The sequence below is a fragment of the Episyrphus balteatus genome, chromosome 3 (assembly GCF_945859705.1).
Source record: "Episyrphus balteatus chromosome 3, idEpiBalt1.1, whole genome shotgun sequence".
Classification (NCBI taxonomy): domain Eukaryota; kingdom Metazoa; phylum Arthropoda; class Insecta; order Diptera; family Syrphidae; genus Episyrphus; species Episyrphus balteatus.
In genome coordinates, this window is record NC_079136.1 from 2,281,663 (window position 1) to 2,299,341 (window position 17,679).

Consider the following 17,679-nt stretch of genomic DNA (forward strand, 5'->3'; position numbering starts at 1 on the left):
GGTGGACTACCACCAAGCAGATACGAAGTTCGATTCCTGGGTGTGGTAAAAAAATTATATACTTTTGAAATTATAATTAATAGATATACTAAAAAAACTAATGGAATGTTATTATATAATATTAGATCAAAAGATTAAATTCATGATTTAAAACCAGTTAAAAAATAATTCTTTTTTGTTTTAGTAGTTGTTTTTTTTTTTTTTAATTTCGATAAGACTTTTATTAAAGAGCTATACAAGCTCTTCCGAAGCTATCTGTCAAATTTCAAAGCTTCGGTAAAGCTTCTTTTAAGATCCTTATAGAGAGTCAAACTTGTATAACGTTCGCCTTTTTCCATGCCCAACAACCTTACTAAAGTTTAAAAGAAGCTGAAATGTAGCTTTTGTAATACCTAAACCGAAGCTGAAATGTTAGTTGGGATGTTAACGAAAAAATACCGTCGGGTGTTATAGCAAAGTAAAAATAATAAAAATACAATTAAAAAAATTCAAGAAAAAACATCCGAAAATAAGTTATAAACCAAAAACAAAACAAATTTAATTTCATTCAAGATTTCGTTAACGAAATTTTGTATATGGAAAATTACGTTTCGTTTCAGCTGCGTACTAGCCTTAAACTTATAACTAAAACTGTACTGAATCTATTCATTTTAACTGAATCCATTCCATCGAACACCAATCAAAATTTACCCACTGAACTGAAATTTTCCAACAATGACATTTAATTTTTTATTCTCGTCATGTTGCACAACCTGTCATCTAAAACTGCATTAGTATTTGTGTTGGTGTGTGTCAAACTATTTGCTAGCCTCAGCTGTACGTACGAAAAATAACTTTCGTCCAAAAGAAAAAGAAAATAAAAAAAAAAAAATGTTAAAACTTATTCAATTTCAATTTTACTCCTAAATACACAACCACACAAATCTAAATAAAATAGAACTTTTATTCAAATGACAAATAATTTTAACTAAACAAAATAAATCACCCAAATGTCGGCCAGCATGTTTTTTCTTAAAACAAAAAAAAGAAACTTCACTTCGCGTCCGCACCCAGTAAACAATTAAAAATAAAAATAAAACAGAAAAAATGTGATAAAATTAAAAGAATACAAAACAAAATATAATTTAAAACAAAATATAAATATAAAAGATTATAATAATCTACTACGTCCTCACAAAATCAAATTGCATTGAAATAAAAGCAAAAAAAGAAAAAGAATTTTTTTCAATCTCGTCGTCGACAAGAATTTTGTTGCAATTTTTGCACCAACAGCACATCAATGCTAGACGGAATGAAATTCCATTCGAAAATGATGTGCTGCGAGTACTCCTCCACGGGCACCTTCAATGTCAAATATCGCCGAAAAGTCTTCATCATCACTTTCATCCAAATGCTGGCGATTTGGATGTCAGTGGTGCAGACAATTGACGCCTTCAATTGCACCTCAGACGAGAGTTGTAAGAATGGGGGCATTTGCAGGAATAATGCGTGCATTTGTCCCGACGGATGGCAGGGATCCGATTGTCAGTTTTGTGGTGGCAAAGTGAGGTAAGTTTGAGATCAGATAACCTAATTGCATTTGTCACTTTTTTGAATGCTAAAATAAAGTGAAGCTTTTTTTTTGCTGGGCTTCTTTTTCTTCCTCTCGATTTGTCATTTACGCTTGATTTAGATAAGATATCGTATCATCGTTGTTGTCGTTAATCTAGTTTCATTGTGGGCCTTCTTCTTTCTGATCTGATAGTGTCTTGTCTTGTGTCTTTGTTTGTCTGTTTTGTTTGTCTCTAATTTGTGTGTCTAATCGATGTTGCCGTCTATTAACTTGAATCATCAATAATTCCTCATATTTTTTTGAATGGCCTGTTTGCATTTGCAAATATAACATAATGATGGCCAGGGCCAGATTTAAGGGTGTGCAGGCCCCGGGGCAACACAAAAATGGGGGCCCCCTCTCCATTATAATTATTTAACAAGAAGCTTTCCATTTTAACGTAGATGAAATTTTTGCATGTTTTTTGGTGTTTGAAATAGATTTTAAATGCCGTAACAGTTTTTAGATCGATTGGAACATTTACGGCCATATTATTCACTCTGGATTTAATTTGGATTAAAGTTAATTTTAAATCCAATCCATTAAATCTGAATTTCATAAATCCAAGAATTTAATTTTTTGTTCATATTATTCACTCAAAAAAAAGAAGTTGTCTGTAAAGCCGGTTTACGGGCGATGATTTTACGTGATAACATCGTAAGAAAACAGGCTGTGTGCTTTTGTTTAAAATGAGTCACTTGAACCGTTTATTTATTTCAAACAATCATAATTTACAAGAAAAAGCTAAAAACAATTACCTTTTTTTCTTTTCTCATTTATATTAATTTTTTTTATTTTAAAAGCTTACAAACAAAATTATACCATTCATAAGCCAAATATTTCTTTTTAAGGATTAAAACCATTTTTACAATGCGCAAAAAATATTAAAATAATTTATTAAAAACAATCATTTCTTATGAAAACAGTGAAAAAATCACTTCCATTACCCAAAAATCCATTTTTTTGACATAACCTATAATAAATTTAATACCACCTGAAAGCTTATTGCTTCAGCTCAAAATATATATATATATCGATCAAGTCTATTAGACATCTACAAAAAGAGCTAGAATTTATTTTTTGAACTCAATCAATTTTCATCAAAAAAAGCAAAAAAACACATAATTTTATCCTCTCACCCTACTGAATCAATTTTTTTCAATGACAACCTATACAAAATTTTATATCATGTAAAAGCTCATTATTTCACCTTTCAAAAGACGTTTCAATCTTATCTCTGCGATACCTAGAAAAAAAGTAAGAATTTTTTTAAAGCCAACCATGTCGAAATTAAAAACTGAGATTACGGTACTTCCCACACTGGTGGCTGGTCATGGGCAACAGATCTCCACAGGTGTTTTGAGGTATTTCTGAAGTTTTTTAATTTAACATTGTGTAGCTTGTAGTGAATGTGCAGTTATGTGTGATATATCAAATGAAAGGTAATATTATCAGAATGCTCAATTAAAATCAAATATGTATCTGCTCTAGATCAAAAGATATTATCTGTTGAAAAATAGAGCTTTATTTTACCGTTATCTCAAAATTATGACTACAAAATTGATTGAAATTTTGCACAGATATAGTTATTATCTATCTACAATATAAATTTTATTCAATTATCTGTTGGAGAAAAAAGATATAAATGAAAAACGGTCAAAAAACTTGGGACAAAAAAACTTGTCTTTCCCGTTATTCGGTCAAAAAACATTTTAATATACCAATTTTTAGCACATGTATGCACACAATCATAGACTACATGTTTTCACTATATCACTACTTCGTTTTTTGTTTTCACTATAATCACTACTTCGTCAAAGGTCTACTTCATGTTTTAGTTTTAGAAAACCATTTACTATTTGGTTTTGAAATTTTTAAAAAATTTTTTCAATACCATTGTCAGTCTTGTAATAAAATTACCTATCGATAAAAAAAATTCAACTCTTTACATTGTCGTGTTTAGAAAATAGCCAATTTTTTGCAATTTTATTTTACCCCTTTTTACCCTATTAAAAGATAGAATTTTTTATAATCCTTCAAATGTATTCAACTTTAGGTTATTATCTTTCAAATAAGCTGTAGAAGATTTTTGTATCTCTAATAGTTTATTTTTAATTTTTAATTGAAATTTTTGCCGCACTGCGAAAGTGCGAGAGTGGAACGGGAGAAAATGGCGTCACTTTTTTGTGGTGGCTGCATTGGTTCATCGATTTATAAGACGTTATCTCATCAAAAATTATGTGATTATTCAATAAATTTTGTTTAATTTGCATTTATCTTTATTTTTCCTTCACAATACTTGACAAAACAACTGAATTCTGTGCAAATGAATTTTACATCTGGATATTCTGGATTTATAAAGTTAAACAGACCTCCAGAGAGCAGTTTAAATTTTGCTTGGATTGAAAGAAATTTGGATTTAAGATGGGATTTAAGTAGTGAATATTATGGAATTGGATTTATTTTTGACATTGTTTACATCCAGATGTTTTTTTTTAAAACTTGTGAATAATATAGCCGTTAGAAATAATTTAAGATCGTCCCTTCTATGTAATGAAGCGTAATAGAAAGAAAGGTAGGCCTAAAAACTCCTGGTACAAGCAAATGCAAAACCACCAGCATTCAGTTGGCCTTAGAAATGGAACAATACAAAACCGGGAGGCTTGCCGCCGATTTCTGAGGTCAACCCGGCGAACCCCACAGGCGGATCACTAGTGTGAAGCAGTTACGTGGGATAGTTATGATCCCCTCTACATCGAGATCATAACAGCGCCGAGAAAAAGGAAGAAGAAGATGGGATTTGACAGTTTTATAATTTTTAATTTAGCTTTTAAATATAATGGAGAGTGAATACATTTATCCTAAATCAAACAAGTTTAAGCGTTTAATTTTACTTAAAACTTGATGAAAAGATTGGCTGCGTGAATATAAATTTAGTAGTTAAATTCTTGTTGGCAAAGAGTTTTCTGCCTCTAAAAGTGTTTTTCATTGCAATAAATCCCATCTATTACTCCATTTGACCATTTTTCATGGAATGCCCCACAAGTAAAATTAACATTTATTTTGGTCAATAATTCACTTTGAAACGAAGTAAACTTCCGTTTAAAATAGTGAATTTATGAGTCAAACATGACTTTGAATCAGCTTCTGTTTTTTTAACTTTCAATTCTATTTTATCAATTAATTTTACTTAAAACATGCAATGTAGAACTATGCAAAAACAATTGCTAAACATAATGGGGCGTATTCATAGTCGTTTTTAGACCCCAGTTTACATTAGGCTGGGGTTTATCCAATGTTATTGATAAACTCCAGTCTTTCTTAGAAGCAGCATATGGCACCATATTTGTTCTCCTTCACTGTTCCCTTAGAGTTTAAATAAAATAGAATCTATGCACTTGAAAAGATTTTCTGTCATATGATTAATCTTATTCATAGGTGAAATTAAAAACAATTCCCATTCAGACGTATTCTTACAATTTTCACCAGAGACCCAAATTAACCACAAATTCAAGGTTACTTTGTGCCACAATTTAGAGGTTTCCAGGATAAAACGGTGAAGGTTTTTTGAAATATTATGATAGACAGTATTTTGAATTGCTTATACTTTGCGTTGGCTACTTCTAACAGCTAACTCAACTTTTATAGTTGATATATACAGGGTGTCCCACAGTCACCGCCCCAAATGAAAACCATGGATTCCTGAAGTCATTTTAAGTCGAAAAACTTAAGAGGTAATTTTCTCGTTTTCGTCCTGTTTTCGAGTTACCGCGGTTTTTATGATTTTTGCTCTCTTGTTCTTTAACTGGCCTTATCTTCGCCAAACTACGTTTTATTCGAAAGATTTTTTTTACAACCAATCAAGAATTTATTACAGTTTTAGTTTGTCTCAAAACTTTTTTTTCTGCGGACAACCGTTTCTCCACTATTTTGCATCAAACACAATTTTCTTCGTTTTTTAAGTTGTTTTTTACACTTTCATATCATTTAAGTCAAAAAAACACGTTAATGAGTATTAATTTTTTGTGCTTTTTATTAAAGCCCAGTTTATTTTCATAAAGAAAATAAGTTTTATTTCATAAAAAAAAATAAACAAACTGAGTGAATTTAAAAAAAAAATAATTTTTAAATAAACATAAGGATTTATGTAGAACTTAAATGCTTAAGTTTCGTCCTATTTGAGACCGAGAATATTGCATTCTGCATTGAAGATAATAATCATCGTCTTCTGTCCTGTATTTTTGTTCTTGATCTGAATTTTTATTCCTCAAACCGAAATTTGTATCTAGTATATTGGGACGATGACGATGCACCTTTGTCTTCTTTATGACGACAACGATGCATAGGTATTCTTTGGGTTTTATTTATTTTATGATTTTTTTTTTAATGTGGGGGCCCCTATTTTGTGGGGGCCCAGGACTGTAGCCCCGGCTGCTTTCTCCTAAATCCGGCCCTGATGATGGCGACTGGCCGCCCGTGTTTGTAAAAGTACACTTGTCGCCATCGTCTTTATAGATTTTCATAAATTTTGTTTTGTTTCTTAATAAAAAAAAAATACGCACATCAAACATATTTTATCGAATGAACGAACGACAGACTGCAGCAGCAGCTGTTGTTCTGTCATTTTAGGGAATTATATTTTGATTTTCTCTTTTATTATGCAAGGTGCCTTCTTTTACTGCCTATGCGTTGTAATTGTAATCAAAAGAAAAATCAAAAAGAAAGCAATGCAAATTGAGACTCGCAGTGAGTCAGAATGGAAATTGCTGAGTGTTCCGAGTTTGCTTCCTCTTGAAGTCAATAAAAAAAAAAAACTGTCAAAGACAGGCAGTTATTGTCCTTGGTCAAGAAATTACTGTTTTGTTAGTTAATTATAGCATCTGTCGGACTTTTTGTCGCCTCGTTTTAATGTATGAACAAAATTATGAAGAGATAAAAATGAAATCATTTTTCTGGCAATATGTTTTGTTGCTACTGAGTTGTATATCTTTTATTTTTTTCTTTCTTTTCTGAATGATGGTCATTCAGATGGAGATTATTTAAAATTAATTAAATCATTTTTGATAAAAAAAGTTAAAGAGTGCAAACTTTCACTTTGTATAGGGTGTCCCAGTAAGAGTGCACTTTTTAATTTTCGATGAATTTTTTATAATTAGTTGGCTGTTTTTCACAGATGACGCGTTAAATCTAGGTTTTGAGCGCAGGTCTTGGGCAATATGCAAAACTAGGAAATTGAAACGAAATTAAATTGAAATTAGTAGGTATTGATTGAAAATGAAATCTAGAACGTAGCTGTATATCGTTTGGTATGGAAGTTATTACTGCAGTAAATAGATCGTTTTATGAGCGGTGCGGTCCTGCAGTTTAGGCTACAAGGATACCGTAATCATGCTCCTTTAACAATGGTGTTTTGCATTTTTTACAATATATTTTTATGAAAAACAAGCTTAAAAACGTTAAGGGTCTTATAGATTATTTGGTTTTGGCCCTCTGATAGGCTAACTATCAACAATAATTCTGAGTTATGATCATTTCACAGTGGCCAACTCCTTTAGTGGTGCTTATTCCCTTTAAATGGTGTTTTTGACAAATAAATATGTCTGTATGCGTTTTAATAAAGTCGTTCCAAAAATTAAAAAAAAAAAAAAACATTCTTATCAATAGAAAAGCCCTATAATACTCATACAATTACAGGTTTGTTAATTATTATTTATATGTGCTTTTGAAATTGAAGGTATGTTTTACAAAGTCACAAACAACTGCCGAGAAAAGGTATGTAAATAAGGAATAAAAAGTTTTATGTCTTCGACAATTCTTTTCTATTCTTAAAAGAACCCTATCTTTAAAAGTGAGATCACTGGTTAAATATTGATAACGGTTATTTTTTGTTCCAAAATTAGTTATTAAAAAATGTACATTGCGTAAGGTCAAAATATTAGCACCGCGCTTAGCTTTTTGTTTAATTAAAAAAACAGTGTTTTTTGTTTTTTAGTTTATTTCTTTCTGCACACAAAAAAATATATATTCAAATTAATTAAAAAATAATTATTCGCGAAAAACATTTAAAAACTATGCTGAATTAAGAAGTTAAGTTGGCTCATCTAATAAAATGATACGAAACGGAAATATTTTTATTTTAAAATTAGATAGTCATACGCGAATGCCTGCTTTTTTGCCGTTAATTGTCCGACGCGTAGCACGGAAAAGCAAAAACGAACCCTTTACACCTGAAGTTCTAAAAAGGATTTAATATTGAAGCTTGTGAAACAGTTAACAGCTAGCTTAATATCCTGCTGCGAATAGCTTTATCAAAAAAAAAAAAGAAAACACTAAAATGTCTTTGATTGCATACAAAAGAAAGCTTTAATTAAGACATACAAATTACAGCATTGCTTTTTGTGAATGATTGGATAGCAATTAACAGGGAACTACGTCAGCTACATCAACGTCTCTAAACTTCAATAGGTTTGTGCCATTGGACTTTAGTTGAAAATTTTAGCATTTCTGAATTATATCAATCGCAAATATCCACTTTTGGAGTCGTCGCACATAGGGGTATTTAGTCAATTTAGGCGGACAAAACACGAAATTTTAAACTGATTGAAATGTAAAAAATCAACATCCTATTGAAAGTATATAACTTGCTTAGAATTTTCTTATAGTTTTAAAATTGATTATCACTCCAGGTGACTAACAGCAGCGGTCTAGAGTTCAAAGTTTTCAGCCCAAAAATAAAACTAATTTTTTTTTATAATTTAGCGACAGTGCCTAAGTGAGTACTTTTTTTTTTAAGTGGTTATAGAAAAAAATTTGTATGGCATATTGATAAAGAGATACGAAACTGTCTACTAGATGCTGTATCTAAATGTTATATTACTTTATAAATAAAAAATGATGAGTTGAATCTTAATATAAATTAAACGTAAAAAAAAAATTATTTTTGTGTTGGTAAGGAGATAAGTTATACAATTTCACATTATTGTGCGATAAAATTAAATGTTTTCTAAAGGTTAAACTCTTATCTAATTGAATCTTTTAAAAAAATTGCAACTAAGTGCAACTTCGACACATTTGCCCTTTTAAACTTTTTAGGTTTTGAAAAATGATTACCTTGTTTTCTAATAAACTTACAACTTCACGAATTACAAAACCTGATTCATTATAATTTTTCGTAAATTTAAAGACCTTTATCTTGGTGATACCAATAATAAAACTCCATTAACAAGATTTTAACAAACCATTTGGGTCCATTCTTGACACTTTTTTGTCAATACTCCTATGTGCGTCGATGCATTAAAATGTAGCTGATGAGAAACTGGTCATCCTATCAGAATCATCCACATGGCTACAGCGATAACAATAACCTTGTTAATATACGCAAGTACAATTATTTTCTACACAGCAATGTCAAAAGTCATTGTAGGCCATTGTCGAGAAGTTGTGGAATGGTTGCAGAAAATTGTAATTTAAACTTATTGCTTTAGTTTTTTTTTTTTATTAAATAGCTTTAATTCGGAAACCCTCACAAATGTAACATGTATCTACATACTCTCTTTCTGAGCGGTTTCATATTTTAAACCCTTTACAAGTTTTGTTTGTAAAACAAAAAAGCTTCTAATGCCTATATGTATAAGATAAGTTTTTCATTTTATCCAAAAAAGTTTGGTTCATATTTGTTTTTCAGATTAACGATTAAATTTTAATGTTATCTCTTCAAAATATATATATCTTAGTCTAAACATGATTCATTAAAATTCAAAGTAGTTAAAAATTAGTTAAATAAAATAATGGAGATATACAAAAACAGTAAAGGTACAATAAAAGAGTATGGAATCTCTCAGAACCACAAAAATAAATAAGGCTAGTCGCGCAATTTTGCAATTTTTTTCGAAACCAAAATATTTATATAAATAAATTGATAGAAAATACACCAAATCGTGTAGCATGTCTTTAGACGTTGATCTGTTAGAGTAGAGCTTGCATAAGTTCAGAAACCACTTTGAGAGTTTCAAATCTATTCATGGACATATAATACTGAGTTCATCTCATTCTTTTATAAAACGATAGATATTTCATGGATGATGATAGAGAAATATGATTGAAATAAAATTATTGGTATTATTTTTTTATTTAGACTAACTGAACCGGAAGGTGTTATACACGATGGATTTGGCAACTATTCGGTTAGCGTTAAATGCAGTTGGCTTATAGATGCCCGCCATACCAACTGGAGTAATCGCTATCCTGGTGGGAATAAGAAGCCCGCTAAAATTCGATTGCATTTGGAAGAATTTGCAACCGAATGTGGTTGGGATCATTTGTATATATACGATGGAGATAGTGTTGAATCTCCATTGTTAGCTGTTTACAGGTATAATTTTCAAATTAAACCATAAAAACCAATTAAACCATAAAAATTTTAAAACTTTCAGTGGACTTATGTACAGAAAGAACTTTTCAATAAGAAAAGTTCCCGAAATAGTTGCTCAATCGGGTTCAGCATTGTTGCACTTTTTTAGTGATGATGCTTATAATATGTCCGGCTTTAATATTTCATACAAAGTCAATGGTTGTCCTACAAATAATTCAAGTAAGTGTTACAACTCCTTTAGTTAGTAAGAAGTTCTATTAAAAACTTTTTTTCAATTTTACAGGCTTGGACTGTTCTGGACATGGTAAATGTCGATCAACAGATGCTACCTGCATTTGTGATGCTTTATACACGGGTGAAGCATGTAATATTCACACGTGTGCAAATGGCTGCTCCTTCCATTTGAAACAAGGGGAATGTAAGAAATCAGAAGGACGGTAAGTTGAATTAGAAAAAGTCCAGGGCCCTATTTCAAGATAAATAAAATTATATGTGAATTAGCTTGTGGCTTGTAAATTATCAGCAAATTTCTGTTTCATAAAGAATTCGTCGAATAGACTAATAACTACAAGTATCGACTTGCAAATACAAGCTAATATACAAGTTTCTGTTTCATAAAAGTATTTGTCTAAAAATTTATTAGTGATAGACTTGTAACTACAAGCGATTTTTTTACAGGAGTAGAAAGACTAATAAAGTAAAATATGGTGTCTAATTTTGGGTCATTTGCTCTTTGAATGTGCTTTATGGATGAGTGGGCTCATCAGTTAGATCTGTCGTACCCCTACTTAGAAACCTTATTTTGGTCGATGTTTACCGACAACTTATAAAACTCACAGCATGAATATACTGTGAACTTTGTTTAAATTCAGACACTTAGAAAATGTTTGACCGTGGTCCGGTTGATATAATAACGAAGAAAAAATAATAAAAATTATTTTTATTTTAAGTGGAGCGATTAAATATAATTCAATTTTAAAGTTCAAGTGACCTCAACTCCAAAGCGTTTCACCCAGATACGACAGTGCGCTAATCAGTTAGATCTTTCGGACCCTTAATTAGACGCCAATTTTTGGGGTGTCAGTGATAGAAACAAATGTACTAGTTTTTTTGATATTTAATAGAGAACATTAGGTAGTTAAAGTGCAATAACAATGCAGGCTTTTTAATTTGTATGATTCCAAAAAAATGGTTGGCACTAAAATCAATCTTCTTTGTCTAGTGGAAAAATATCTGTATGAGATGAGTTTTGTTTAATAATCAAAAAAAATTTCCTTTTTCAGTTCCAAAAATTAGGGTGGCGCAAAAAAAAAAATACATTTTTTTTCTACTTTTATTAACGGAATAAAAAAAACTAGCGGTTCGCATTTGAAACAAATTATCGATGGAACAAAGTATTTTTAATTGGGGTGTTCAAAAAAGTTTTATTTTGCGTTTGAAAAAAACAAGAGTTTTAAGGCACAGAAAGTTTGTTAAGTGAGTTTTTTGCTATAGTAATATTTAATTCATATCAAATTAATTAAGTCGATTTTTTTAAATTCCAAGCGTAAATGCAAAATATACCATTTTTCTGAGCCCCCTGATGCGAAAATACCTACCCAGTTTTACATTATATTTCATAAACCATGTTTTACAAACTTTCTCTGCAGTGAAAATTAATTTTTTTGTTCAAAAGGTAATTAGAAAAAAAAAATTTTAATCACCCTAATATAAATTTTGTTTTTCTTCAATAATTCGGTCAATCTAATATTAACATTGATTTTTTTCAAATTCCACAAGCAACTGTAGAAGATAACATTTCTTAGAGCCACCCTAATACGAAAAAAATCAATTTAAACTCATTTGTATCAAAAAACACGATTTAGAAATTGTCTGTGTCATTAAAATCTAAATTTTTGGAAAAATGAAAAAATAAACACTTTTTGTACCACCCTAGTTAGCCCTTCAATTTTTTTTTTACAATGGGCACGTTCAAAGAGCTAACATAAAGCTATCGGATAGCTTTTTGTTGTTGTAAACAATGTTAAAAATTAGCAAGGAAACGAACCATTTTCTGTCAAAAAATAATCTGAAGGTATCCCAGAATTTATGGTATACCTCAGGTATCCGAGTGATCAGCTGATATACATTTGGCTTTTTTTTATTTTGATTACTTTTCGGGCGATTATTCAGCTACAAAATAAAAAAAATTGCAAGAAATAAAGTCAAAGCGATTGTGCAAGTACTATTCAACAATAAAAAAATGTAATTTGCTCAAAAGAAAGTTTCCTCTTCTCAAAATTTACATATTTTTTTAGTAGCTGCTTGGGCAAGCTATCTGGATACCTCTTTGTTCAAAAAGATATTCCAGATACGGGTATCCCAGATAGCCTATCCGATAGGTGTTTGAACGTGCCCAATATTTACATTTATTAATAATAAAAACATCGAATCCAGAGGCAAATAAACTTCTTTGTGAGTTCTGCAGCCATAAAATGTGTCCGATATTGACGACAAAATGACGTTTATGAACAGCAATACTGAAATTGGACTAATGTCGTTTTCTTTCACTCTATTAAGGAGTACTCTAAATTTGTACTCCTTTTTCTGGAGTGAAAGAACATAATGAGAGTATTTTTTTTTTTTTGTAATTGTGTGTGTGTGACAAGGCAAAAATGGATAATTTTCATGAAAAAAATAGTGATAACAGGCCTAAGGAAAAATTTTATGAATTGAAAAAAAAATTTAATATTAATAACATATGAAGCATAATAAGCGTTCGTTGATAAGTCTGCTTCTACACGAAGACGCAAGGCGCAGAAATTATCTTCGAATTTCCTTTTGATTTTCGTTTCGGTGCGTCGCGCCATTCTACACGTAGTATTTTTTTGAAGACGCAAATTTGACAGCTATTTTTCTTGGTTATATTTTGTTCTTGTTTTCGTATGATGATTTCTACAGGAAGACGTAGACGCACAAGATGCACATAAAGAACAAGGGAGAGAGAAATATCGATTTCTCCTTTGCTCTTATGTGCATCTTGTGCGTCTACGTCTTCGAGTAGAAGCAGACTATGTATTTTAATTCTAAAAAAAAAACACCAAAATGTACACAAAAAAAAACAACTCCAGTGGGGTCTATGTGCAACGAAAACTTTTGAATGAATTAAAAACGTTACTATACACGCAAATGATACACAACCGACGAAGAAGACTGCGCGACCGAAGAAATAAAATAAAACAGAACAGCAAAAAAAAGAACAAGATCAAAGAGAAACGTCAAAAAGAGTCACAAAATTTTTTACCGGAGACTCACGGTAGAAAATCTTCCTTCCCTTTTTTTTGAACTTTATTTTTCCCTTCCTCTTATGTGCGGCTCGCGCTTTGCGTCTTCGTGTAGAAGCGCACTTAGTTTTACTTTTGGTATATTTTTCATTACGCTTCTGATCGGGGTTTTCAGCCTAATTGACACACACCCTTAGGGCCAGTTGAACAAATATTTAATCCGTGGATCAGCAACTTTTATCTTCTGAAATCGGTTGCAAGGTTGAAGTTTAGCACTGGTTCAAGGTTCATATACGTTCACTTTTCAAACAAAATTTTAAAATGTCAAACTTCAAATTCATAAGTGTGTGTGCAAATCGGTGTAAATCTGACTAAAAATGTGGAGTAAATCCGGGGTACTCCGTAGTACTAAAATTACTCCGGAGTAATTTTTTTTTACACTTTTGTGGCGTCAAAGAACACAAAACCTTAAAAAGTGCAAAAATAAGTACTAAAAGGGTACTCTCATTGGAGTAAAAGAAAACTACATAAGTAAGTCCGATCGCACGATAAACACGTCTAACGCAGGCCTAAGTTGGACAGGCGTTTATAAAAATACCCTTATTTTCCTTATTAATTAATGTATGCACTTAGATAAATGTTTAGTTCATTTATGAGTTTAAGCCCTTTGATGAAATTTGCAATAAAACTAATGTTTGACAAAAATATTTTTTTTTTCTGAAGATATGTTTTCCAAATAATATACATATTTAGTGCATCAATATTTTAATTCAAAAGAATTTCATAACATTTTGCCGTTCCAAAACGAACAAACCAACACTGATTTATGAAACAGAAAACTAAAACTCCATACCTACTTTATTTTTGCTTTTAACTATAAGTCTGTAGGTACAACACTAAATAATAATTTAATGAAATAGGGCCCAGTTCTTCGTTCCAAATAACTTAATCATTATTCCTCTATTTCAGTTGTGAATGTTATTCCGGATTTACCGGATACGACTGCAGTCAGATAAGTGCACTTGGAGTCTGGACTGCTGTATCTGCTCAATATTCTCCACCACCACCAGGCAGTGCTTCCCATGGAGCAGCCGTATGGCGTGACACTCTTCACATTATCGGTGGCGAAAGCTACGATCGCGGCGAGCTTCTAAACATGTACGATTTCAATGGCAATGTTTGGGAAGCCGTCCATATTGAAGGAGGCAGCAGTGTGCCTGAAATCCGTTACGGAGTCTCGACAGTAATGTACGGCGATAAGATTTTCATGTATGGCGGAGTGATACGACACAAGGGGATATGTGGAGAGCTTTGGGCGTTCGATGTTAGCGCCAAAACTTGGGAGAATATTACAGTCAAAGCAGAACCCTGCAATGAGACTAGCTTTACAATGTGTGGGCCGCTTAGAGTGGTCGGTCACACAGCAACACTGGTGCCTGGATTCGGTGACAAGAGCACCTACCAGTATATGGTTGTTATATTTGGCCATTCGCCTCAGTACGGTTATTTGAATACCGTTCAGGAGTATAATTTTGGGTCACGCGAATGGCGAATTGTCGAGACTAATGGTTATGTGGTAAAGGGGGGTTATGGGCATAGTGCAGCGTATGACATGCTCACGGAAAAAATATACGTTTACGGAGGTATTGTTTCGGAGAGTGAGAACAGCCAAGTGCTGAGCAGTAAATTGTACGCCTATGAGCCCTCAACTCGAACATGGACGCTTCTGACGTCCGCCCTAAGCTCGAGGCTGCTTCATACAGCAGATTTTGTAACTCCCGGCTTGATGTTAGTCTTCGGAGGCAACACCCATAATGACACCTCTCAGAGCTATGGCGCCAAATGCTATAGCAAGGATCTTATGGTGTACGACGTTTTCTGTGATTCTTGGCATTATCAAGAAATACCATCCGACCTGGTCTCAGATCTGGCACGCTTTGGCCATAGCTCGGTAGTTTTTGAAGATTCGCTTTACATTTACGGCGGATTTGATGGTCAGCTGTTGTCAGACATGCTGAAGTATACACCGGGGAACTGCAATTACTTTACAAAGCAAGAGAAGTGCCTGAACTCACGACCGGGAGTCAAATGCATCTGGGATGTACAGAAATCCCGCTGCATTTCAATTGACAAAGTACAGAAGGCGTCGATTTTTGGTCGCGAACAGTACGACTATATTCCTTGTCCAGTTAAGAGTCGCCTCACAATGACCTCTGAGTTGTTGCACGATGTAAGTCGTTGCCATGAACTGAATAACTGTGAATCGTGTCTATCCAACAGTTTTGGTTGCATCTACTGTGGCAACGGTTCATGCTCCAAAGACAAATGTCGTGATGTATTCTACGATGGTCGTTCGATAGCGATAAAACGTCTCGATGAGTGTCCCAAGGAAATTGGAACAGAATGTGAACATTTGCATTGTTGTTATGCTTGCTCGGCAAATCCCAGTTGCATTTGGGAAATGGAACACAATCGTTGTCGTCCATTCATAGGTAATCGTACAATTGATTCAGCGGACATACAATGTCCTCCGCCATGTGCAAATCTGACCAGCTGTGCCAATTGCACCGAAGAGGAATGCATTTGGTGTCAGAATGAACAGCGATGTGTCGACAGGAATGCCTACACTGCCAGTTTTCCCTATGGCCAATGTAGGGAATGGACGACCCACCCGTCCAAATGTCGCCCGGAAGTGTCGGGCTCACAATGTGGTTTCTATAAGACTTGCAATCAGTGCAGGGATGATCCCGCTTGCGGTTGGTGCGACGATGGATCCAACACGGGCTTGGGTGAGTGCCTTCCGGGAGGGGCAAGTGGCCCTCAAGACGTGATGGAATGTTCAGCCACACAGTGGTACTTTACTTCCTGTCCGGATTGTCAATGCAATGGACACAGTGTTTGTCTGGACAAGTACACTTGTGATCAGCCCTGCTCCAATCTCACAATGGGACGTAATTGCGAAAAATGCAAATCAGGTTTCTGGGGAAATCCAGTTAATGGCGGAGCATGCCAAAAATGTGAATGCAACAATCAAGGCAGTCTATGTAATTCGGATTCGGGAAAATGTTTCTGTCAGACAAAGGGAATTGTTGGTGACCACTGCGAAAAGTGTGACAGTCAGAACCACTATCATGGTGATCCACTTAAATCTTCCTGCTACTACGACCTCACCATTGACTACCAATTTACCTTTAATTTGTCCAAAAAAGAGGATCGTCATTTTACACAGATTAACTTCCGCAACTCACCGGGCAAACCAGACATTGACGCTGACTTTACAATAACATGCAGCGTTGCAGCCAAGATGAATATAACAGTTCGCAAAGCAGGAACAAATGAAAAGTATGCATTTACTGGTATCAATTGTTCGACATTCCGACATCGTTTCCCAAAGACCGAATATCATTTTGGTGCAAATAGCGAAGACAATACAACTCTGACGACGTTCTACGTTTACGTGTACGACTTTCAACCACCGATTTGGATTCAAATCGCCTTCTCGCAATATCCAAAGTTAAATTTGCAACAGTTTTTCATAACCTTTTCGACTTGTTTCCTGATGCTGCTCCTGATGGCGGCGATATTATGGAAGATAAAACAGAAATACGATATGTTCCGAAGGCGACAACGGCTGTTTGTTGAAATGGAACAAATGGCATCTAGGCCATTTTCTCAGGTTTGTTTTTTTTTATCAAATTTGTTCTAGTAAAATAGATTAACTTGGTTTTGGTTTTAGGTTCTGGTTGAAATTGAGAATAGGGAACACATAGATTTGACGCAAACAATTGAAAGTATATCGACTGCTTCAAGGAAACGCAAAAAGGTTTGTATTCATTTGCAGTTTTGATATACTTTTTTTAACAAAATTGTTATTTTGTTTAGGATTGTCCAAGTCCTATAGCTTTAGAACCTTGTAATGGAAACCGTGCTGCAGTTTTATCTCTTCTAGTCCGATTACCAACAGGTAAGAATATATTATAAAGATTGTAAAAATTTTAATATTTTATTATAAATCTTTTAAAAAAGGTGGCCTACAGCATGCACCACCTGGTCAAGCGGCTGGTTTAGCTGTAGCAAGTGCATTAGTTACTCTTGGCAACCCCAGGAGGCCATCATTGGAACATCAAAAAGAACCCAAAACAAAACGAAAACAAAGCCAGCATCCAGATAGTTGTACATAATATAATTTGTAAATAAATAATAACTGTAATATTATTTACAAATCTTAAAAAAAAAAACACACACTGTTTAAACATAAAAAAAACGACATTATTATTAAATATTTAACAATACAGGATTAAAAGCAAATATAATTATAAGATAAAAATTCACTTATTAAAATTAAATAAAAACAAAAAAAAAAGACAAATAAATAAATAAAAAAAAATTATTAAAAATCGATAATAAATTATTTAATGGTCTTTAGTTTGGTATCTTAGTAGAAATTGGGTTAG

At 32.9% G+C, this 17,679-nt stretch overlaps 1 protein-coding gene across 1 annotated transcript; it reads left to right on the top strand.

The window, feature by feature from the left end:
- The first annotated feature begins 770 nt into the window (after positions 1 to 770).
- On the top strand, positions 771 to 17,592 carry LOC129913964 (attractin). The gene is made up of 8 exons (XM_055992971.1): positions 771 to 1,548; positions 9,726 to 9,962; positions 10,024 to 10,181; positions 10,246 to 10,399; positions 14,195 to 16,901; positions 16,962 to 17,048; positions 17,108 to 17,189; positions 17,252 to 17,592. The coding sequence occupies exons 1-8, from the start codon at positions 1,280 to 1,282 to the stop codon at positions 17,404 to 17,406; spliced, it is 3,849 nt and encodes a 1,282-aa protein (XP_055848946.1). The 5' UTR covers positions 771 to 1,279; the 3' UTR covers positions 17,407 to 17,592.
- Positions 17,593 to 17,679: the final 87 nt, after the last annotated feature.